At 36.2% G+C, this 25,113-nt stretch overlaps 1 protein-coding gene across 1 annotated transcript in view; it reads right to left on the bottom strand.

Annotated features, from left to right (window-relative positions):
• Positions 1-25,113, bottom strand: part of TDRD3 (tudor domain containing 3) — a 200,885-nt gene that overhangs the window by 89,299 nt on the left and 86,473 nt on the right. The window contains exons 3-4 of the mRNA XM_059995586.1: positions 23,513-23,578; positions 254-414 (exon numbers count right to left, since the gene is read on the bottom strand). Coding sequence (XP_059851569.1) covers positions 254-414; positions 23,513-23,578 — 227 coding nt within the window. The remainder of the gene's footprint in view (positions 1-253; positions 415-23,512; positions 23,579-25,113) is intronic.

Below are 25,113 nucleotides of genomic sequence, written 5' to 3'. Positions count from 1 at the left end.
TACATTCCATGTAAGAACACCTAAAATTTCTGTTTTTAATTATTAACTTTAAAAGTAAGGAGCAACTAACTCCATTTTAAACTATTTTTCTTTACAGATAAAGTAAAAATACAAACTCTTTAATTTATTCTGAAAAACTGTAACATGCACTTAAGAGTTCATTCCTTCTTTTCAAAGGTCTTAAAAACAAAATCCAATGTGAACAGTACCTTTAAACACTTATAACAAATGTACACCATAAAGTGCCAATTACCTTATTTTTGACATGTAACTAAATTCTACTGCTGTACAACTTATATGACCATCAGTCATCTGCAAACGCAGCATTCTTGGGGCAGCCTGAGATTCTTCATTATCCTTTGGTGCAGCAACATTGCGAATTTTTTGAATTTGCAAAACACATGGACCTTCAAGCTGTCAAAAGACAAAGGAATAAATAGCACTTTTAGCCATAGCTTTGTTTTCACTTAAAATGTTTCTCTTTTCCTTACTTTATTATTTATAATGATAATTCAATTAAATAAGTTCAAAATTTAAACTGTTATATACATTAGTGTGGGTTTTTTTTTCTTTTGTATTTAAAGATAAAACTTCAAAAAAGTCTCCTGAAGAATTTTTTTAATATAATTCTGAATTCATTTTCAGAAAATAACAGGAAAAAACTTCAGGGAAAAAGTTACTTTTCTGAATTAAAGGTATATTAAAAGATGTTTTCAGTCTTATGTGCTCTAAATTGTTCACATATATGCCCCGTTCCACCCATGTACATTAACAGACATTCTAGAACTAAAGAACTTGGTAATTTTTTAAGGGACATCAACTTTACAGTAGTAGTTGAAAGGAATGTTTTCTGCTCAAAAACATCAAGTTTAAAGTACACCTTCTTCTGGCATTAAAAAAAAAAAAAAAAAAAAAAAATTCCAAAATTTAAACCATATAAAATCTAAGAAGTGTGAACTATACTTGACTTATTGTCACATTTCCTTTTTAAATGAGTTTAATGCTATGTTGTTATTCATTGGCAGTAAGGAGAATAAACATCCTATCTAGCCATATTTTAATCAAAGACAAAAAGAAAATTGATGGGCTAACTAGCTATTGAATATTAAGTTAAAAGTTTTTATATAATAAAACACTTATGGTATAACTGGGGAATGAGAGCAAAATCTGCTTACATGTCTGAAAAATAAATTTAACATAAAGTAACACTTTCTACATTATAAAATATTATATCCATTAAGTAGTATCATACTTACAAAGAAAAAAAAGCTTTTTGTTATAGCTTTTTAAGTAAAATCTTTCTGTATGCATTAGTTTAATTTATATTTTCAGCAAAGAGAAATGTGAAATAACATTTACACAATTTCTTGAGTAAGCATGTTCCCAGGCTGACAAATTTCCACTTCATATTTACCAGTATCTTTCCCGAAAAGCAGTAATTTTGTTATAAATTTAGCCCTAGAGAATATAATTAGAGAAAAGATACGAAACTTACATCTAATTTTCAAGTATGAAAAAAAATTCTAAGTTGAAATAAGTCTAAAACCTTTAACAAATGTAGATAAGCTACTAATTCAGGATAAACTTTTTCTTTTACTTTTGCTAATGCCATTAAAATAAAGACATTTAAATTAAACCAGAGGCATGTTAACGGTTCTTATAATGTTCATCATTCTCTATATTCTACTACTCCCAATATTTTTAGCCTAGACACTGACAAATATTTAGCCTTTGCTTTACTAACCACATATAACTATTTAAATTTACATTTAAATTAATTAAAACTGAGTGAAATTAAAAATTTAATTCTTCAGTCACACTGTCACATTTTGAGTGTTCCATATCTGCACAACACATATACAGACTGTCCTACATCACTGCAAAAAGTTCTATTAGACAATCAGTGGTGATCTAGACTTATGTGTTCCACAATGATACTAGGGAGTGCACATCCGTTGAAGTGTGGGAGGAAAACAATTGTTTCTATTTAATTCTTAGTAAGAAAGAAATTAAATGTTCCTAATACTTCATAATCAGAGCAACAAAGACACTCTCATTCAGTCCATGTGACATACAGGTAACAAGGCATCTCTATAGAATTTGGGGATATCTACATCTCAAGGGTGTTGACATGGCACCTTCACTGGTTTGTTTGCTTTCAATGTATTGTGACAAACTGACATTTATTTGTGTGCAGTTAAATGGATATACAGATATTACCTAGTTTTAACTATTAATGATCACAAAATGGACAAGTGGCTTTAAAAGATTCTGCCAAAGAAACACAAATTGAAGATAATGCCAACAATGCAATCACAGAGGGGGTAACAGGACCATTTTTGCTGATCTCCTACTGAGGGGCTATGTTCTACTTTGGTGGGAATAGGACTGAGTTGATGCCCTGCATTCAATTTGTGCCTTTCCTGGAGTTTCTTTTCTGTTCCTCCCGGAGGAGAAGGGCCGAAAAAGGGCCATTCCAGGGCGCGGCGCTGGGCTTGCCACATTTGGGAGCGCCGCCTGAAGTTGGGCGCACAGCCTCCCGCCGCCCTGCCGTTGGGCTGGTGGAGGCCGCAGCACTGCTAGGGTTGCATCAGTCTTCCTGTTTGCACTATTTCTTTTTGTGACCATGGCCCCGTCTTAAGTATTTCCAATTGAGAAACGAAACCTCAGGAAACCGAAACTTAACTACCGCTCTCGCTTCTGTAATTACGCTTGCTGACCGCCACCCCCCGCCCCCGCAACCGTCCAACCAATCAGACGGCGACTAGTGTCTTTATTCAAAAGTCAACCTGCAACCGTCCAACCAATCAGACAGCGACTAGTGTCTTTGTTCAAAAATCAACCAATCAGTACTCCCCACCCCTGGAAAGCCCTGCAGAACGTCCCGAACTTGTTTGTACCTGTCTATAAAAGACCTGTACTAAACTCCGCCAGGACCTCTTAGCGTCACCGGCAACGAGTGCGCGGAGGTCCAGGTTCGAACCTGCAATAAATGACCCTTGCCGTTTGGCTTTGACTCTCGACTCTGGTGGTCTTGTGGAGGGGCCTCGCGACCTTGGGCGTTTCACTACAACTGGCTGACCATGAGAACGAAAAGCTAGGAATGCTAGGGAGGAACACCTGGTCCCAGATCTTGATGTTTCCTAGCAAGCAGCAAGTTTACTTATTTAACTACTCCAACTCCTGGCCTCTCCATCCCTTTTAGTGTATTAAATAGTGGTCCTGCCAAAAGACATATGTCTACCTGGAACCTGTAAACATAACCCTATTTGTGAAAAGGGACTTGGCATACCTAATTAAGATCAGTATCTAAAGAGATGATCCTGGATTAGGAGAAATACAATGATGAGCTTCTTTAGAAGAGAAAGGGAAATAAACACAAAGACACTGGGTATAAAGGCCATGGGAAGAAAAAAATGGGGGCAGAAATTGGAGTTACACATCTACAAGCCAAGGAACACCAAAGACTGCCCACAGCTACTGGAAGCTATGCGAGGGGTATGAAACAGACTCTCCTTCAGAGCCTCCGAAAGGAACCAACCCTGCTGACACCTTGATTTTAGACTTCTGTCCCACAGAACTGTGAAAGAATAAATTTCTGTTGTTTTATGCCACCAAGTTTGTGGGAATTTGTAACAAAAGCCTCAGGAAACTAACACACCCATTTATGAAATGACTTATCTGATCGAGAGGAATATACTGTATATTTTGGGCTCATCCTCACCCTTCCTTTCTTGGGATCTAGGTAGGGACCCTGAGGAGGAGGTACCTACTCAGCCTCTTCACTGGATTGGCACTGCAATAAGTGAGTGTACAAATCTGTCAGGTTTGTGGTTCAATTAATGCATCCATTTGGCTCTCCCACCAAGCCATATCTTCCAAATTAATTTTTATCAGTAGTAAAGTTGATACTTTGGCCCACATCTGCCACTTCTTTCTTTCTCAATCGATTCAGAACCAAAGTAAAAAAGAAGGTACTATTTATTAGACTCTCCTTAGAAACTCCCAAATTACACAGTCTTTTTATAATCAATTCTCAATTTGAATCAACAGGCCTTAAGACTAGTTCCACAATTCAGAAAGATTCTACAAGTAAAATTGCAGATATAACGATTTTTTTCATTATTACATTTACAATATTCAGTTTATTATCCTCTGTAGTCAAAAAATAAATAGGGAAGTACTGGATCTAAATAAAACACAAATAGCAGAATAAAATGTTAAGATCCTAAATCCTAACTTTAACCCTAAATCTAAAATCATCTAAAAGCATCCACAAAACTGAATGAGAATTAACTTCAAAATCCTTGTTCATCTAGTATCAAGAGCAACCCCAAAGTGAAAAAAAGATATCATATTTAAATGAAAATAATAAAAATCAAGGATTAATTTGCCCAAGATTTCTTTAATGTCTGACTTTCACCTTTACATGAGCAATAAGGAGCAAGTAAAAGAAATTATTGTAAAAATTTTAAATAGTTAAGAAAAAAGATCTCTAATTCTTTTTTTTTTTAACATCTTTATTGGAGTATAATTGCTTTACAATGGTGTGTTAGTTTCTGCTTTATAACAAAGTGAATCAGCTATACATATACATATGTTCCCATATCTCTTCCCTCTTGCATCTCCCTCCCTCCCAATCCCAGCCCTCTAGGTGGTCACAAACCACCGAGCTGAAGATCTCTAATTCTAATAAACAATATCAAGTATACACCAGAGATATTCTCTGGGGCCAGAAAAAGTCATCCAGGCTTCATTCCTTCCTTTCCCTAGGTAGATGGACCTCTCCATCATCTAAACTCCTAACTAGTCATATCAATTGACATGGAATGTCAGATTTAAATGACTGTATTAGTTTATTAATTTAATGATCATATTAAATAACATTCTTGTTTACAATCAGACTCTCCAAAGTTTGGATGACATGGAACCACTTATCTATAATCTGATCACACCTAGATAAACGGTTAAAACTGAGAATTTTTGAGGAATCAAGAAACTATCTAAATTTAGACATTCTATGATACTATGAAAAATCTGCCAGCCATTTCTTTTTATAATCTTATCAATTTCCTTGAGAAATAAATTTCTCACTCTATCTATACCTAACAACATAAGCATCACATTTTCCATCAACCCTAGAAATGGGGCCATATACTCAGAAGGAATCTATGAGTATGATTAAGTTCTGATAAATCTTCCATCATTATTGCAAAGTGGGTTAAAATTAAGAGAATAAAAAAGTTTCACTCTCCACAGTCCTTTTTAAGTACTTAAAATCATAATTTATTTCTTTACTCTGTTACTACTTCCAAAAGCATTTCCAGTGGCTTCAGCAGAGATTTTCTAGGGCTCATTTTTTCATCCACTCATATTTATATCAAGAGAAGTTTTTGCTGGACTATTCACATCTCTACCTGAGGATCCAAGCAACTGGGTAATGATTCAAGTAAGTTGCCTTGGAATATGAAATAGTGGTTCTGCCTACAGCTGCTTTAAACGCCTGAGGGATAAATTTTTATGACACCCTCTTTCTCATCTACTTCTTTGCTCTGTTGAAATAACTCAATATCATTTTAACAAAATTTGATATTAATAAACATGGGGGTGGGACAGGAAGAAATCAGAAAAAAAGTATCATTTGTCACACCCTGTACCATCCTAAGGATAGTATCAGACTCAAGAAAACTGGAACAAAAGAGAATTGTTTATTATAATGTTAGAAATGTCAGAACTTTCCCCATGTCACCCATGCAGGCATCTATGTCAAGCCTCAATTTGGAGGACATTTTCCTCCAGAGAAAATCTACGTTTGCTTCTGATCGAAACAACACTGCAATTGAGACCCTCAGCTTTCAGCTTATGGAAAAGTAGCAAAGTTAACCTTAGCCAGAATCTCAACTCACTGTCAGTTAGTAGCACCACACTAGCTCCATAATCCTTTCTATCAGCTTTCCTGATTCAGGTGCCCAAGATTTCCATGCAGAAAGATAAAGAAATATAAAATTACAAGAACATATGATACAAGGAAATAAGCTACAAAATCTGAGAATCATAAAAATATTAATGTTTAAAAAAAATTTAAGACTCTAAGGAGTTGAGAATTTGGAATTATCAAACACAGACTATAAAACAATAAGCCTAATCTAGAGAATTTATATAGAACTGTGAACCTAACAACAAGGGAAAAAATATTCCCCTTAAGCAAGCATGTGACATATAAATATATATCAAGCCATAATGTAAGTGTCTTCAAATACAGCTATCTTTCAGTCCAAATTCTCTGACCACAATCTAACTGAATTAGAAATCTGTAACAAAAAGAAAAAAAAAGATAATGTTCTATTATTAAAACAAAGAAGAAATCTTAATATAAACTGAAAAATATTTAGGACCGAATGATAATGAAAATACCATGTGTAAAACCTTTGGGATATAGTTAAAGCAATGGTAGAAGAAAAATTAGTAGCCTCGAGATGCTTATATTAGAAAACAAAGTAAATAAATGAGTCGAACTAACAAGTTGGGAAAAGAACAACAGAATGAGTTCAAACAAGGTACAAGAAAGAAGAAAATAAAGATTAATTAATGAAATAGCAAACTAAAAATACAGTAAAGAGGGTTAACAAAGTCTAGCATTGGTTCTTTGCAAAGACTGATGAAACTGATACTGAGCAAGACTGACCAGGAAGCAAAGAGTAATAATGCAAATAAACAATCTAAGGAGTAATAATAATAATAAAAACACAAACATACTTTCAGTAGCAATGAAAAAACAATAAGAGACCTATGCATACCAATCTAAATGTCCATCAACTAGAGAATGGAAAGGAAAAAGTAAAGTCCATACAATGGAATACTACTCAGCAATAAATAGTAACAGACTACTGATACATGCTACATCATGGATTCACCTCAAAAACATGACAGTAAGTGAAAGAAGCCAGATACAACAAAGTATATATTGTGTGATCCCATTCATGTGAAGTGTCAACAAAAGGCATATTTATAGAGAAAATGTAAAATAATACACAGATATATTATTAAGAATAATAAGTACAAGATAGCAAATTTAAGATTAGCGTACAATTATTGGTTACCTTTTTATGTACCCCTAACAGAGAAAAAAACAGTATTTTTTTTAAAAAACACCATTTACAACAACAAAAATAGGAAGTTCCGAGCATAAAGCTTGCATATAGATACACAACCTATATACTTTCAATAAATTATAAAACTTCATGGACAAAACTAAATAAATGAAGAGATACATCCAAAGGTGTGCTGAAGCCAGCTCAGGCCAGTTCACAAGTGCCTGTTATGAGCACTTCTTCCCAATTCCGGCTTTGGTGATTTCATAGTATAACTTATAATCAGCCACTGCAGGAATTTTTATACTACAAATAGTGGCAACTACTACATATTAGGGCTTTATTTTTTCCTCTTCAGAGAGGCAGCTTACCAGCATTTCACTTGTAATTAGTTATCATAAAGATGTCAATTGTCTTTAAGCTGATATGCAGATTCAATGCAATTTCATTCAAAACTCTGACCCATTTTAAGAAACTTGATCATTTGATTCTAAAATGTATATCGGGGAAGGAGGTCATCAGGGACAGAATAGCCTGAGGAAGAATAATGTATGTTACAACCAAAAGATTAGAAAAATTTGATAATATCAAGTGCCACAAAAGACATGGATCAATGGGATCTCACATACACTACTGAAGGTAATACAAATTGGTACAACCACTTTGAAAAATAATTTGGCATTATCTGGTAAAGTTGAACACTGGCTTACTCTAGCATACAATAATTCAATTCCTGGTTATATTCCCTAAAGAAACTCTTACACATATGCATCAGAAAAAATATACAAGTTTGTTCCTAGATGTAGTAGTAGTGCATCTATTATTTAAAGAAAAAAAAGAAAGAAGAGAAAAAGAAACACATCTAAATATCCATCAACAGGAGAATGAATAAGTAAATTATGGTATATTTAGATAGCTTAATATTATATAAAAGTGAAAATGAATGAATATTAGGTATATACAACATGGACATATGTTACAGCCATCACACTGAATGATAAAAGCAAGCTACAGCAGACAATCTGTTAACATTTTGTAAAGCTTAAAAACTAAACAGTAGGACCTCCCTGGTGGCGTAGTGGTTAAGAATCCACCTACCAATGCAGGGGACATGGGTTCGAGCCCTAGTCCGGGAAGATCCCACATGCCACAGAGCAACTAGGCCCATGCGTCACGACTACTGAGTCTGCACTCTAGAGCCCGCGTGCCACAACTACTTAATCCCGTGTGCCTAGAGCCCGTGCTCCGCAACAAGAGCAGCCACTGCAATGAGAAGCCCACGCACCGCAAGTAAGAGTAGCCCCCGCTTGCCGCAACTACAGAAAAGCCCATTGCAGCAGCCAAGACCCAATGCAGCCAAAAATAAATAAATAAATAAATTAAATTAAAAAAAAAACCCTCTCTCTTAAAAACAATATATTATACAGAAATAACTACATATATAACTAAAATATTTCTTCCAAAAGTCAAGAAAAGCTAAAGTCAAAATTCACAACAATCATTTCTTGGTGTTTGGGAGAGGAAGAGGTAGGACAGAATGGCATTGTAATGTTCTAGTTCTTACATCAGGCTGAGGCTTCAGAGGTGCTCACTTCATTTTTAAGCTTCAAAAGAGATATGTTTGTATATATCCAATATTACATTAAAATTGCTCAAATAATTTACATAACATTTTGAAATTAAGACATTGGGTAGTTCACAGAAGTGTCAGGAGTATTAGAGAACTAAGTCTGTAGCCTTCACAGCAAGAATAACAGTGAAAATCAAACCACAGACTGGTTTAATGGCAGTAGTATGTTGATGAAACAGTTTGGGATAGGAAGGGTAGAGAAGAAGCCCTAATTTGTAGCATTTTCCAATTTCCATGGCTGATTTCAACTACTCACCTCTAGACAGGGAAGAGATGCTGACATTCGGCCTTCATCAGTTGGAACAAGCTAGATCCAGCACACTCAAGCATCTAGCTCTACACCTTGTACTATCAATTTCACTAGCCCTGGACACTGACCCCAGCACTGTTGGCAGCTATTACCCTAGAAACTCAATCCTGCTGTAGCTTCTGCCACTACCAGAGAGGATTCACCACAGTTCCTGCTTTTTTGTGTGACTAACCCGTGTCCTATGCAGCTATACCTGAACTAGTAAAGCTGAGGTACATGTGCACGGCATAGGTGCAAAGGAGGCTGGGCAAAAAGTATCCGGCATTTTCTTTTCCACCACCAAGACTTTGAAAATGGGAAATTCCCCCAAACAAAGGAAGAGAATTCAGGTTCTAGGAAGTATAAATGTTAACTTATCTTCCATGTATTATTATCAGGCAAGATTTTGTCAAGGTCTATTTTCTATAGTTTGTATAATAAAATACCTTTTTGGGGGTAGTTTTATTTTCTAAATATAAGTAATACGTGTGTGTGTGTATGCATGTGTATACATATATAATCTTTATACACACACCAGATACACTCTCCCACTGTAAGATGTTAAATATTCCCCCAAATGGGGATTTACCTATTATTCCCTTATTGAGAATTACAAGTCTAAAAACTACCAGTCTAGCAAGAAAAGCAACCTCTCCACCTCATCTCACTAAGCTTAACAAGCTGAGATGGCTACCCCTCCCTTGTATGTACTTCTGACATAGCATTTGTTCCACTATACTGACATTGTTGGTTTCTTGATCTTATTAGGGTATATGCTTCAAGAAGGCAGGGACTGTCCTGTTGATCTCTGCAGCCCCTGCACTTAGCACATATATACATTCAAAAATTGCTTGATAAAAAAGTTACCTTGTGTTTTTACTATAATTTATTTAGCACTTACTAGATACACCAGAAAATGTGGCAGGATTTTTACATGTTATTTTTTTAATAAATTTATTTACTTATTTATTTTATTTTTGGCTGTATTTGTTGCTACGCATGGGCTTTCTCTAGTTGCGGAGAGCGGGGGCTACTCTTCGTTGTGGTGCATGGGCTTCTCACTGCAGTGGCTTCTCGTTGCAGAGCATGGGCTCTAGGCGCACGGTTTCAGTAGTTGTGGCTCACAGACTCTAGAGCACAGGCTCAGCAGTTGTGGTGCGGATTTAGTTGCTCCATGGCATGTGGGATCTTCCCAGACCAGGGCTCGAACCCATGTCCCCTGCATTGACAGGCGGATTCTCAACCACTGCGCCACCAGGGAAGTTCTACATAAGTTATTTAATTTACCTCCAGAACTAAAAAGTATATTAGGATCATTTGTGTGTCTTAAATGAGAAAATTGAGAGCAGAGGATAAAGTATTTTGACAGAGGTTACCCAGCCAGTAAGAAGTAGAATTAGAATTCAAACTCAGATATGCCACATACCAAAGTCTGTCTTCTTTGTTTCATACATTCTAAAACTATGATAAAATTTGTTACATACTAAAAACATGTAGGTATAAAGGGCAGTGGGAATAACTCTTAAAAATTAATTCTGTTCAAAAGAGGTCAAGAAAATTAGAAGAGAAGTGGCATTCAAGTTGGAATTTGAAGACTAAATAGCAGTTTTCCTGACAGCTGAGGGAAGAACATTCCATTCACATGGCAATTATTAAGGCCCTATAGCAACAAAAGACTATGATTTTAGAAAAGTTGCAGTTCCCTCATCTCTAAAGTAAAACAGAGATTGGTAATGATTTCTCTTTTTCAATGCTGTTCTGAAGATTACACAGATTATTTAACATGGGACCTGGCACAAAGTAGGTTCTCAATAAAGAGAAAGAAGAAGTGTTTACTGAAAACCAGGGTTCTCCTAGGTAAGTTAGGGGCTTGTACCAATAAAGGTCAAGAAGAAAGCAGGTTAAAAGCAAAAGGAGGGCTTCCCTGGTGGCGCAGTGGTTGAGAGTCCGCCTGCCAATGCAGGGGACACGGGTTCGTGCCCCAGTCCGGGAGGATCCCACATGCCACGGAGTGGCTGGGCCCGTGAGCCATGGCCACTGAGCCTGCGTGTCTGGAGCCTGTGCTCTGCAACGGGAGAGGCCACAACAGTGAGAGGCCCGCGTACGGCAAAAAAAAAAAAAAAAAAGCAAAAGGAACATTGAAAGAAATAGCTTTGGGAAGGTAGTCCCTAATCCTGATTTCAAATTTTTCAATTGATATTCATATATGTCAAGAGAGTTTAAATGGATAAATAAATAATAATAAAAGAAAAACTTCCTGAATCATAAATATGGTGGTATACCTACTAGAAGATCTAAAAGTTTCTACCCCTTAGAAATTTTAAAAACAGGGTATTATAAATGTCTAGTAATAGACAAAAAGACAACAAAATATTGAATAGGTTTTCCCAAACTTGAGATCGCCTGAAAAAAACATCACTTTATACATCAAAGTAACAGTACAGCAGATAATTTGCTTTTATTCAATCAGGGCAATTACAGCCAATCAATTACAAGAAAAACATTGTGGGACTCCAGTCAAACGTAACACTTCTTTCAATGTGTCATTTGCCTATTTCCATCCTCCACTGCTATAGCTTTTCGTTTTCTGGGAGAATTAGAAAAAAAAAAAAGTGAACAGTTTTTCAATTATTATTAGAGTATCTAATATATATTCTATAGATTGTTTTGTGCAGTTGCTTTCAAACTACACAGAAGTCCTACTAATAATTACCAATAAGTGCTTGTAAATAAAGCACAGTAATATCAGAATTTAATAATCCATTTTTCTAAAATTAAAAGTGCATGTTTAATTTTAATAACTCACTAAAAGAAACACTGGTAAATTGTATTATTTTTTAACATAAATAAAACATGACACAATTTATTTAACTTAAAACATTTTTCAATTATTTTTTTTCTGAAAACATCCAAGTTCTATATTGTCTGAGGGTGAGAGGGCATTCAGTTTGAATTTTAAGGCAGTGAAGCCATCTTGTGGTTGATGTTGGTGTTGCTGAGGCTTTGAGAAGGTCACTTCTATCCGGAAAGATTTAGGTCTTTAATCGCAGTTTCACATTTAAAAATGCATATACAGGGCTTCCCTGGTGGCACAGTGGTTGAGAGTCCGCCTGCCGATGCAGGGGACGCGGGTTCGTGCCCCGGTCTGGGAGGATCCCACATGCCGCAGAGCGGCTGGGCTCGTAAGCCATGGCCCCTGAGCCTGCGCCCCGCAATGGGAGAAGCCACAACAGTGAGAGGCCCACGTACCGAAAAAAAAAAAAAAACATGCATATACAACCTGTCAGCCCTAAAACTTAGATGAAAAAATAAACACAGATCTGGAAAGCCTTTCCTGTTAGGGCTTCACAGTAATGCATTAAAGTCCTCACACAGCTGGACTGGTAATAAAGCATTTTTACATTAACCTATATTTTATAAGTAACTTCTACACCTTGGTTCAAAGGCTAAAGCTATGAAAATAACTACAACAAAATATTAAACTTGGAGAAGAATATGAAAAATATTAAACAGTTTTATAGGAAGCATAGTTTTACTTCCATTTTGTCATGACTTCTTTCCATGATTTTTACCTTACAAGCTAAATATTCCAGAACCTTGTAATATCTAGATATACAAAGCCTGCCCTGAAAAACTCAGAAGTTGCAGCATATAGCTTCCTCGGCACATATTGCTCCACTCTAAAAACGTTTATGGCCTACAAGTCAAACATAAACTGCTTATGGGAAAATCTAGCTTAGGCTTAGAACCCTGGAGAAAAGTGTCATCTTCCCACTCTAACTACTTTTTAAATTTGTCTGAAACCTTTGCATCAAGGTTGCAAGCAACCTTAAGGAGAAAATATGGGAACTGCAAAATAATATTAAGAAGAGAATGGTAGAGGGGTGGGATAGGGAGGGTGGGAGGGAGGGAGATGCAAGAGGGAAGAGATATGGGAACATATGTATAACTGATTCACTTTATTATAAAGCAGAAACTAACACACCATTGTAAAGCAATTATACTGCAATAAAGATGTTAAAAAAAAAAAAGAGGATGGGAGGAAAGAGAAAAGAATGTGAACAGAACTTACAGTAATTACTAACAAAGTTACTTGCATTTTTTTGGCCATCCTACTTCCTCACAAAATAATCAGTGATAACTAATAGAATTATTAAGACTTCAGTTTCAAACTTCAGATGACAATGCCCTTCTGAAGGTCCCAGTTTGTCTTCGGACAAAACAGATGTAAATACAATGTTCCAGGATTAACTGTCTTCTCCTAACTACAGACCTACCACCTCTCCTACCGGATCATAGCTCTCTCTACACTTCCTTTCCAAATGCTGAAAATGCTGTTATCTAAGTCTTATTAGTTATGATAATAACAATACACAGCATGTAAGCATTTACTTTTGGCCTCTCAGGAGAAGAAGTTTGAAGACTCCTCTCTACATTCCTTTAATCTACTTCTAAAGAGGATTACTGCTCTGTCTTGCAGAATCTCTAGTACATTGGATGGAGCCTGAGGCCTAATGAATAAGCTTCCAAGGGGGATAGAAGACACAGGACTACAGGCTCTTTTAAAGGACCCACACAAAACTAATGGAAGTAGCTCCTAAAAAGACAGCCTCCTCTCTTCTCTTGCTTATTAAGGATTTGCTTCTTAAACACTGGGGCAAATGCTCTCCAACTCTTTTTTCTTTGGCTTTCTCTCTTAGGAGTGGTAATATCATAGGCAAGCATGGAACTTAGTAGAAATAAAGCAGAAATTTGACCTACTTTGATTCTATTATACTAAGATCAACCTAGCTCAAGTGATAAAGTTCTGCATTAGGGGCTGGGGCTAAAACACAGTCAATAATGAAGTATCCATTTGCCTTACTTCATTTACTGCATTCCCTTGGAGATCTCTAAGTAACAAGATAACAAACTGAGGTAATAAACATGCATTCTTAGATCTCCAGGACAAAAATACCATCCTAAATGTCTCATAATGCTCAATACTTGCCATACACATTGCGCTACATTTAAGATGTCACATAGATTATGTCACTTAATTCTTCAATGTCATAAGGGACATAATATTTGAATGATAAGAAAATTAAAATCTGGCAAGATTAAATAACTACCAGAAGTCACAAAAACATAATAAGCAGAAGAATGAGATTTAAATCTAGTCCAATAATTCTAAAATCTGTATCTGTCCAATATGTTACCAGCCCCTACTGTTTTCTGCTCCCTCTCCACATCGTATCTGAAGCACAGCAAAACCATGCCTCTGCTTCCTGGGACAGCTAGTCTATCTCACACTTTAAATTTCCTGTCTAAATTAGTTTTTGCAAAATTAGTTTCTAGTATGATCTATTTGGAAAATCACTAGGTAATACAGTTCTTTCTTCCATTTGCTATTTTTTTTACTATTAAAAGAAAATTAGAAAATAATATTATTTTATACCAAAATCTGACATGTTCAAGGAACAGGAAGATTACTTATTCAAATACTCTGCTTATCTTATGCACAGATTAAAATAAAATTTATTTAAATTTTTTTATTTAAAATTTATTTTAAATAAGAATTATTATATAATTTTAGTGTCTAGACCCATGTCTTAATGATTCTGTCACCATTAACATGATGAAGTGCTGGGTAATAAAGCTTTCCAATAAAGGCACAAATAAAGCAACTTTTACTGTATTAGTCTTATTTTACAGACAGACACACAAGTAATTCATGTCAAAAATACATTCCTTAAACATTTACTTTTGGCTGAAAGTAGTTATATTTTTATATAATGTATGCAGTTTTAACCAAAGGCAAATAAAATGAGTAATTCCCGTGCGTTGGCTTCTAAAAATTCTATTAAAATTAATTTTCAGAACATTTTCACGAATAATGTGAAGAGAATTATACTTGGCGTCTGAAGGAAAAATATAAATGGGAAGAGCAGAAAGGCAGTTAATCCCACTCTACTTCTGTTTCATGTGAACAGAGCTTATTTTCTGTCTTTTCATTTTACGTATAAACTAAATCTACATCAGCATTAAAAATATTTCAAAGGATAAAATTTGGCAAAGAAAATTCTAGATTCAAATATTCTAAGTTATATATATTTTTTGTTAGCTACATTCAAAGGAAATTCTGAAGAGACCACTTACAAAACTTTGTGAGAAGCTGGCAGAGTAGAAGGGTGTGCGCTCACTCGCCCTTGCGAAAACACCAGAATCACAGCTAACTGCTGCAAAATCGACAGGAAGACACTGGAACTCACCAAAAAAGATACGCCACATCCAAAGACAAAGGAGAAGCCGAAACAAGACAGTAGGAGAGGCGCAATCACAATAAAATCAAGTCCCATAACTGCTGGGTGGGTGACTCACAAACTGGAGAACAATTATACCACAGAAGTCCACCCATTGGAGTGAAGGTTCTGAGCCCACATCAGTCTTCCCAACCTGGGGGTCTGGCGACAGGAGAAGACATTCCCAGAGAACCAGATTTTGAAGGCTAGTGGAATTTTATTACAGGACTTCGACAGGACAGGGGGAAAAAGAGACTGCACTCTTGGAGGGCACACACAAAGTAGTGTGTGCATCATGACCCAGGGGGAAGGAGAAGTGAACCCATAGGAGAATGAACCAGACCTACCTGATACTGTTGGAGGGTGTCCTGCAGAGGTGGGGGGTGGCTGTGGCTAACCACGGGGAAAAGGACACTGGCAGCAGAAGTTCTGGAAGGTACTCCTTGGCATGAGCCCTCCTGGATCTGCCATTAGCCCCACTAAAGAGCCTGTCCCTTCCAGCGCTGGGTCGCCTCAGGCCAAACAAACAACAGGGAGGGAACTCAGCCCCACCCATAAGCAGACAAGTGGTTTAAAGTTTTACTGAGCTCTGCCCACCACAGCAACACCCAGCTCTATGCACCACCAGTCCCTCCATTAGGAAGCTTGCACAAGACTCTTAGATAGCGTCATCCACCAAAGGGTAGACAGCAAAAGCAAAAAGAACTACAATCCTGCAGCCTGTGCAACGAAAACCACATTTATAGAAAGATAGAGAACACGAAAAGGCAGAGGACTATGTACCAGATGAAGGAACAAGATAAAACCCCAGAAAAACACCTGAATGAAGTGGAGATACACAACCTTCCAGAAAAAGAATTCAGAATAATGATAGTGAAGATGATCCAGGACCTCGGAAAAAGAATGGAGTCAAAGATCAAGAAGATGCAAGAAATGTTTAACAAATACATAGAAGAATTAAAGAACATACAAACAAAGATGAACAATACAATAACTGAAATGAAAAATACACTGGAAGGAATCAATAGTAGAATAACTGAGGCAGAAGAATGGAGAAGTGACCTGGAAGACAGAATAGTGGAATTCACTGCTGTGGAACAGAATAAAGAAAAAAGAATGAAAAGAAATGTAGACAGCCTAAGAGACGTCTGGGACAACATTAAATGAATCAACATTCACATTAAGGGGGGGGGTCCCAAAGGAGAAGAGAGACAGAAAGGACCCAAGAAAATATTTGAAGATATTATAGTCAAAAACTTCCCTAACATGGGAAAGGAAACAGCCCCCAAGTCCAGGAAGCGCAGAGTCCCAGGCAGGATAAACCCAAGGAGAAACATGCCGAGATACATAATAATCAAACTGACAAAAATTAAAGACAAAGAAAAATTATTGAAAGCAGCAAGGGAAAAACAACAAATAACATACAAGAGAACTCCCATAAGGTTAACAGCTGATTTCTCGGTAGAAACTCTACTAGCCAGAAAGGAGTGGCACAATATATTTAAAGTGATTAAAGGGAAGAACCTACAACCAAGATTACTCTACCTGAAAAGGATCTCATCAGATTCTATCGAGAAATCAAAAGCTTTACAGACAAGCAAAAGCTAAGAGAATTCAGCACCACCAAACCAAGTCTACAACAAATGCTAAAGGAACTTCTCTAAGTGGGAAACACAAGAGAAGAAAAGGACCTACAAAAACAAAACCAAAACAATTAAGAAAATGGGAACAGGAACATACATATCAATAATAACCTTAAGTGTGAATGGATTAAATGCTCCAACCAAAAGAAACAGGCTTGCTGAATGGATACAAACATAAGACGTGTATATATACTGTCTACAAGAGACACACTTCAGACCTAGGAACACATACAGGATGAAAGTGAGGGGATGGAAAAAGATATCCCAAGCAAATGGATATCAAAAGAAAGCTGGAGTAGCAATACTCATATCAGATAAAATAGACTTTAAAATAAAGAATGTTACAAGAGACAAGGAAGGACACTACATAATGATCAACAGATCAATCCAAGATGATATAACAATTATAAATATATATGCACCCAACATAGAAACACCTCAATATATAAGGCAAATGCTAACAACTATAAAAGAGGAAATCAACAGTAACACAATAATAGTGGGGGACTTCAACACCGCACTTACACCGATGGACAGATCACCCAGACGAAAAATTAATAAGGAAACATAAGCTTTAAATGATACAATAGACCAGATATTTAATTGATATTTATAGGATATTCCATCCAAAAACGGCAGATTACACTTTCTTCCCAAGTGCACACAGAACATTCTCCAGGATAGATGACATTTTGGGTCACAAATCAAGCGTTGGTAAATTTAAGAAAATTGAAATCATATCAAGCAACTTTTCAGACCACAACGCTATGAGATCAGAAATAAATTACAGGGGAAAAAACATAAAAAACACAAACAATGGAAGCTAAACAATACGTTACTAAATTACCAAGAGATCACTGAAGACATCAACGAGGAAATCAAAATATACCTAGAGACAAATGACCAGGAAAACACGATGATCCAAAACCTACGGGATGAAGCAAAAGCTGTTCTAAGAGGGAAATTTATAGCAAGAAACAAGAAAAATCTCAAATGAACAATCTAACTCTATACCTAAAGGAACTGGAGAAAGAAGAACAAACAAAACCCAAACTTAGTGGAAGGAGAGATTTCATAAATCAGAGCAGAAATAAATGAAATAGAAACAAAGACAACAATAGCAAGGATCAATAAAACTAAAAGCTGGTTCTTTGAGAAGATAAACAAAATTGAGAAACCTTTAGCCAGACTCATCAAGAAAAAAAGGAAGAGGACTCAAATCAATAAAAGTAGAAATGAAAAAGGAGAAATTACAATGGACACCGCAGAAATACAAAGCACCATAAGAGACTACTACAAGCAACTCTATGCCAATAAAATGGACAACCTGGAAGAAATGGACAAAAATTTAGAAAGGTATAACCTTCCAACACTGAAGGAGGAAGAAATAGAAAATATGAACAGACCAATCACAAGTAATGAATTTAAAACTGTGATTAAAAATCTTCCAACACGGATTCCCTGGTGGCGCAGTGGTTGAGAGTGCGCCTGCTGATGCAGGGGACACGGGTTCGTGCCCTGGTCTGGGAAGATCCCACATGTCGTGAAGCAGCTGGGCCCATGAGCCATGGCCGCTGAGCCTGCGTGTTCTGAGCCTGTGCTCCACAACGGGAGAGGCCACAACAGTGAGAGGCCCACGTAGCGCAAAAAAAAAAAAAAGAATCTTCCAACAAACAAAAGTCCAGGACCAGATGGCTTCACAGGTGAATTCTATCAAACATTTAGAGAAGAGCTAACACCTATCCTTCTCAAACTTTTCCAAACATTGCAGAGAAAGGAACACTCCCAAATTCTTTCTATGAGGCTACCATCACCCTGATAGCAAAACCAAAGATACTATAAAAAAAGAAAATTACAGACCAATATCCCTGATGAATATAGATGCAAAAATCCTCAACAAAATACTAGCAAACAGAATCCAACAACACATTAAAAGGATCATACACCATGATCAAGTGGGATTTATCCCACGGATGCAAGGATTCTTCAATATATGCAAATCAATCAATGTGATATACCATATTAACAAACTGAAGAATAAAAACCATATAATCATCTCAATAGATGCAGAAAAAGCTTCTGACTAAATTCAACACCCATTTATGATAAAAATCTCCAGAAAGTGGGCATAGAGGGAAGGGAACCTAACTCAACATATTAAAGGCCATATATGACAAACCCACAGCAAACATCATTCTCAATGGTGAAAAATTGAAAGCATTTCACTAAGATAAGGAACAAGACAAGGATATCCACTCTCACCACTCTTATTCAATATAGTTTTGGAAGTCCTAACTATGGCAATCAGAGAAGAAAAAGAAATAAAAGGAATACAAACTGGAAAAGAAGAAGTAGAACTATCACTGTTTGCAGATGACATGATACTATACATAGGTAACCCTAAAGATGCAGCCAGAAAACTACTAGAGCTAATCACTTAAATTGGTAAAGTTACAGGATACAAAATTAATGCACAGAAATCTCTTGCATTCATATACACTAACAGCGAAAGATCAGAAAGAGAAATTAAGGAAACAATCCCATTCACCCTTGCAACAAAAAGAATACATTACCTAGCAATAAACGTATGTAAGGAGGTAAAAGACCTGTACTCAGGGCTTCCCTGGTGGCTCAGTGGTTGAGAGTCTGCTTGTTGATGCAGGGGACACGGGTTCGTGCCCCAGTCCGGGAAGATCCCACATGCCGTGGAGCGGCTGGGCCCGTGAGCCATGGCCACTGAGCCTGCACGTCTGGAGCCTGTGCTCCGCAACAGGAGAGGCCACAACAGTGGGAGGCCCGCGTACCACAAAAAAAAAAAAAAAAGACCTGTATTCAGAAAACTGTAAGACACTGGTGAAAGAAATCAAAGATGACACAAACAGATGGAGAAATATACCATGTTCTTGGAATGGAAGAATCAATATTGTGAAAAACACCATACTACCCAAAGCAATCTACAGATTCAATGCAATCCCTATCAAATTACCAATGGCATTTTTTACAGAACTAGAACAAAAAATCTTAACATTTGTATGGAAACACAAAAGACCGTGAACAGCCAAAGCAATCTTGAGGGAATAAAACGGAGCTGGAGGAATTAGACTCCCTGACTTCAGACTATACTACAAACAGCAATCAAGACAATATGGTACTGGCAGAAAAACAGAAATATATATCAATGGAACAGGATAGACAGCCCAGAGATAAACCCACACATCTATGGTCAACTAATCTGTGACAGGAGGCAGGGATATACAATGGAGAAAAGACAGTCTCTTCAATAAGTGGTCCTGGGAAAATTCGGCAGCTACATGTAAAAGAATGAAATTAGAACACTCCCTAACACCATACACAGTAAATTCAAAATGGATTAAAGACCTAAATGTAAGGCCAGACACTATAAAACTCTTAGAGGTAAACATATGAAGAACACTCTCTGACATAAATCACAGCAAGGTCTTTTTTGACCCACCTCCTAGAGTAATGAAAATAAAAACAAAAATAAACAAATGGGACCTAATGAAACTTAAAAGCTTTTACACAGCAATGGAAACTATAAACAAGATGAAAAGACAACCCTCAGAATAGGAGAAAATATCTGCAAACGAATCAACAGACAAAGGATTAATCTCCAAAATATATAAACAGCACATGCAGCTCAATATTGAAAAAACAAACAACCCAATCAAAAAATCGGCAGAAGACCTAGGTAGACATTTCTCCAAAGAAGACTTACAGATGGCCAAGAGGCACATGAAAAGCTGCTCAACATCACTAATTATTAGAGAAATGCAAATCAAAACTACAATGAGGTATCACCTCACACTGATCTGAGTGGGCATCATCAGAATATCTACAAACAGCAAATGCTGGAGAGGGTGTGGAGAAAAGGGAACCCTCTTGCACTGTTAGTGGGAATGTAAATTGATACAGCCAAATTGATACAGTCACTATGGAGAACAGTATGGAGGTTCCTTAGAAAACTAAAAGTAGAATTACCATATGACCCAGCAATCCCACTACTGGGCATATACCGAGAGAAAACCATAATTCAAAAAGACACATGCACCTTTTGGACTTCCCTGGTGGCACAGTGGGTAAGAACCCACCCGTCAATGCAGGGGACATGGGTTCCAGCCCTGGTCCAGGAAGATCCCACATGCCACGAAGCAACTAAGCCCGTGTGCCACAACTACTGAGCCTGCACACTACAGCCTGTGAGCCATAACTACTGAGCCTGTGTGCCACAACTACTGAAGCCCACATGCCTAGAGCCCGTGCTCCACAAGAGAAGCCACCACAATGAGAAGCCTATGTGCCACAATGAAGAGTAGCTCTCACTCAACACAACTAGAGAAAGCCCATGCACAGCAACAAAGACCCAGTGCAGCCAAAAATAAATAAATAAATAAAATTAATTAAAAAAAAAAAACACATGCACCCCAATGTTCATTGCAGCACTATTTACAATAGCCAGGTCACAGAAGCAACCTAGGTGTCCACAGACAGACGAATGGATGAAGAAGATGTGGTACATAAATACAATGGAATATTACTCAGCCATAAAAAGGAACGAAATTGGGTCATTGTAGAGATGTGGATGTACCTAGAGACTGTCATACAGAATGAAGTAAGTCAGAAAGAGAAAGACAAATACCGTATATTAACGCTTATATGTGGAATCTAGAAAAATGGTACAGATGAACCAGTTTGCAAGGCAGAAATAGAGACACAGATGTAGAGAACAAACGTATGGACACCAAGGGGGGAAAGCGGGGCTGGGGGGCGGTGGTGGGATGAATTGGGAGATTGGGATTGATATATACACAGTAATATGTATAAAATAGATAACTGATAAAGTATTTTTTAAAAAATGCTCTGAGAAGTTGGAGGAAGAGAAAACTCTTATCAGTACCTTTCCCCATGAGCTTATAGCAGAGATAGGTTCTGAGAATCCCTAAAGACACCCGAAGAAACAATGGAAAATCAATAATCCAGAATGCTAGTTTTCTTAAATCAACTAGCATAAGGATGCGCAGCCACTGCTTTGATGTTATTTACTTTTCCTGTAAAGAACTGTTGCATTCATCAGACCTGTCCAAGACTCCTGCATAATTTGGAGTACTATACTCGAGAAGTTTTCTAATTATGGTTCCCAGACCAGCAGAATCAACATCCCACAGAAACTTGTTCATAATATAAATTCTCGGGCTCTATCCCAGTTCAATGGAGACAGATGTGTGGGAGCAGGAGAGGTTAGAGGCTGGCAATGTGTGTTCTAGCCAGGCCTCAGGATGATTCTGATGTATGCTGAACTCTGAGAATTACGACCACAACCAGAAAAAGAAATGTAAGGAACTGGAGAGGACTCTGAGAAGAACAATGAAGATGAACGGAATGCCTGAGACAGAATAAACAGAGGAACCAAGACAGATGGCTTTAGCAAGAAGAAACCTGTGGTACTGACATTTACAAGGCTTCAAGTATATGAAGACTTATTCACAAGGGAAGGTAACCAGATGTTCTCCATTTCCCCTGAGGGAAGACAAAGAAGACGTTACGGACTTCAAGTTGCATCATAAGAAATTTAGGTTAAAATACAATTAAAGTTTGCTGACACAGAGTGTTGTTAAACATTAAAATGAATTGCTGAGGAGTTTGTAGAACTTTCTTCCCTGAGTATCTGCTTCAAAAACTACTGTAAATTATAAAATAAACTCTTGTTTTCTTTCCAGCTAAATGATTACCATCTACTGCATAAGGGAAAATGTGAAAAATATGTTGTTACATTTCAGACCTTTTAAAATTATCTAAAATTTAAAATATCTGAGGTACAGCAACTATCTTAAATATCTGAGTGTTAAAATGATAAGAATACTTATTCAAACACAAAACATATACATTCAAAGTATTTCTTTAAACTATAGATAATGATGTTCCGTAATAGTTCAAAAAGTGAGCAGTAGCACATATAAAATTCTTGGTTGATGCAATTTACATGTATTTTCAAATAAAAAGAAGAAATTGAATACAAATGAATAAGAAGTAAAAGACTGACTAGTTGGTATCTAAAAATTGTATCCTTGTATTTTAAAAACATCACTGAAAAAATTCATAACATGAATACATATATGTGTTACACAAAATGATAGCAGCAACCAAATGCACAGCTTTGCCAAAATGCTTCTAACACTCCCAATCTTATAGCTTTATATTAATAAGTTCATTAAACAAATATGGTTAACAGGTAACTAAAATAAAAAGATACAAAAAGGTCCTTTTCCTGAGCACCAATAATATCTGGTAAGTCTCACATGTAAAGTAAGTGTGTCATAGTTACAATTCCTGAAACAAAAGTTCTTTTTTAATGTTGAAAAGTCACCAAAAGTTTAAAAGTTTAAGCTTTAATAATTTTCCATGTGTATAGGAAGTCACTATAATGATAACTCTGTGACTTGTTCACCTCCAAAATATTTTGAAGTTGCAGTCTTCATTGACAAAAAACAATTCCAGGAATTTAGTAGATGTTCATATTTATTGTACTTAGCATAATTCAGGAAGTTAACATTTTTCATTACCTTTTCCACCTTTCCACCATTGATGTCACTGGGGAGGAATTTCTTGCCAATTGTTCTCAAGTCTGTCTAAAATAAAAATATTATTATTAACATAAAATTATAGAGAAAAGTGAATCTAAATCTAATTTCACTCACCAACAAAAGATAAAATTACTTAAGGTGTGTGGAACAAACTTTAAATAAATGTCTTTCAACTGATTATGAGATCTATATATATATAAAATCAATCTTCTCTAATAACACAGTCCCATACATACATTGTTTAAAGTACATCAAAGGCCTTATTTATATCTGGTCATACTTCTCTAGATACCCTTTTAACTTACTAAGTCTTCTTTATTAAAATCTAAAACTTGATTTTATGAAACTATATAGTCTTACTAAAAAATTAATGCCACAATCCAAAACTAAATGACTACTTTGAACATATAAACAGAGTATATTTTTCACAACTAAATTCTATCTAACCTTGATATGCAGAGACATGAAAACACATTACTCTATAGGCTGTGATACTTATGACATAACAAAGCTACACAACATAAAAATATCCCAGAGAACAATACCACTGCAACAGCAAGAAATTGTAAGACTATACTGTAGTAAATACTTATTTCATTTGCTTTTTAAACAAATTACAGAAACAGAAGTTGTGAACAAATGACTAACCACATGAAAATTCCCAAGTACATATTATTCAGCAAACTAAAGCAAAACAAAAAAGAACAACATAGGACTAAGATAAAGTTGTAGGATTTCTGACATAAAATCAGAACTTCAACTACACAGTCTACATAAAAAAAACCAGACTTTTTCAGGATTTTGTCTTAAGTAAGAAGAAATGAAAACTAAAGGAAAAGTAAGAAATTTGTTCAGAAGAAAACTAATACTACTCATGAAAAAGGCCTAATTATTTAAGCTAAGAAATTATATTGCTGCTTGAGATAGTGAGGTTAGATTAATAACTAAATTTGTACTGTTTTGTTATTCCTTAAATATAGTAAAGAGAAGCTCTTCATTGCCTCAAGAGCAAAACAAAACAGACTTAGAGTGCATTTAATCACAAAATTTATAAGGGAGAAATTTATATTACACTTAAGGAGAAAATACTAGATGATTAAAATTACTGTATTATAAAAGGATTACATATAGAGAAGTAGGATAGTCTTCTTTGAACACCTACAATAATAGAATATCCTCTTACTTGAAATATCCATATATGGCCAGCTTAAGAAACAAGCATACATGTTATACAACCCTCACAGATCCTTTCCAGTCTTTTACTACAATGATTTATAATTTATTTCTCAATGTAATGCAAGGATCACTCCTAAGTAAAACTCACTGAATGGAACTGCCAGGTAAACTAAGCCCCAAATCCAAATACTTGTTTAACAATGTTTCAGGTTTATCCTTTTTGCAGCCTTCACCCAATAATAGAGTGAAAGAATTATAAACCATACCTCAAGTTGCATGTCTTTGACTTTGAAAATACTAAGCAACATATGGGGAAAAAAATACTTTCCTATACTAGCATTTCCTATATTAGGATTGTTTTGAAGATTAAATAATGCATGTAAAGCATTCAGCACAATGACTTG

This window comes from Delphinus delphis, chromosome 18 (assembly GCF_949987515.2).
Source record: "Delphinus delphis chromosome 18, mDelDel1.2, whole genome shotgun sequence".
Classification (NCBI taxonomy): Eukaryota; Metazoa; Chordata; class Mammalia; order Artiodactyla; family Delphinidae; genus Delphinus; species Delphinus delphis.
This window is presented reverse-complemented; position numbering and strand designations above follow the sequence as displayed.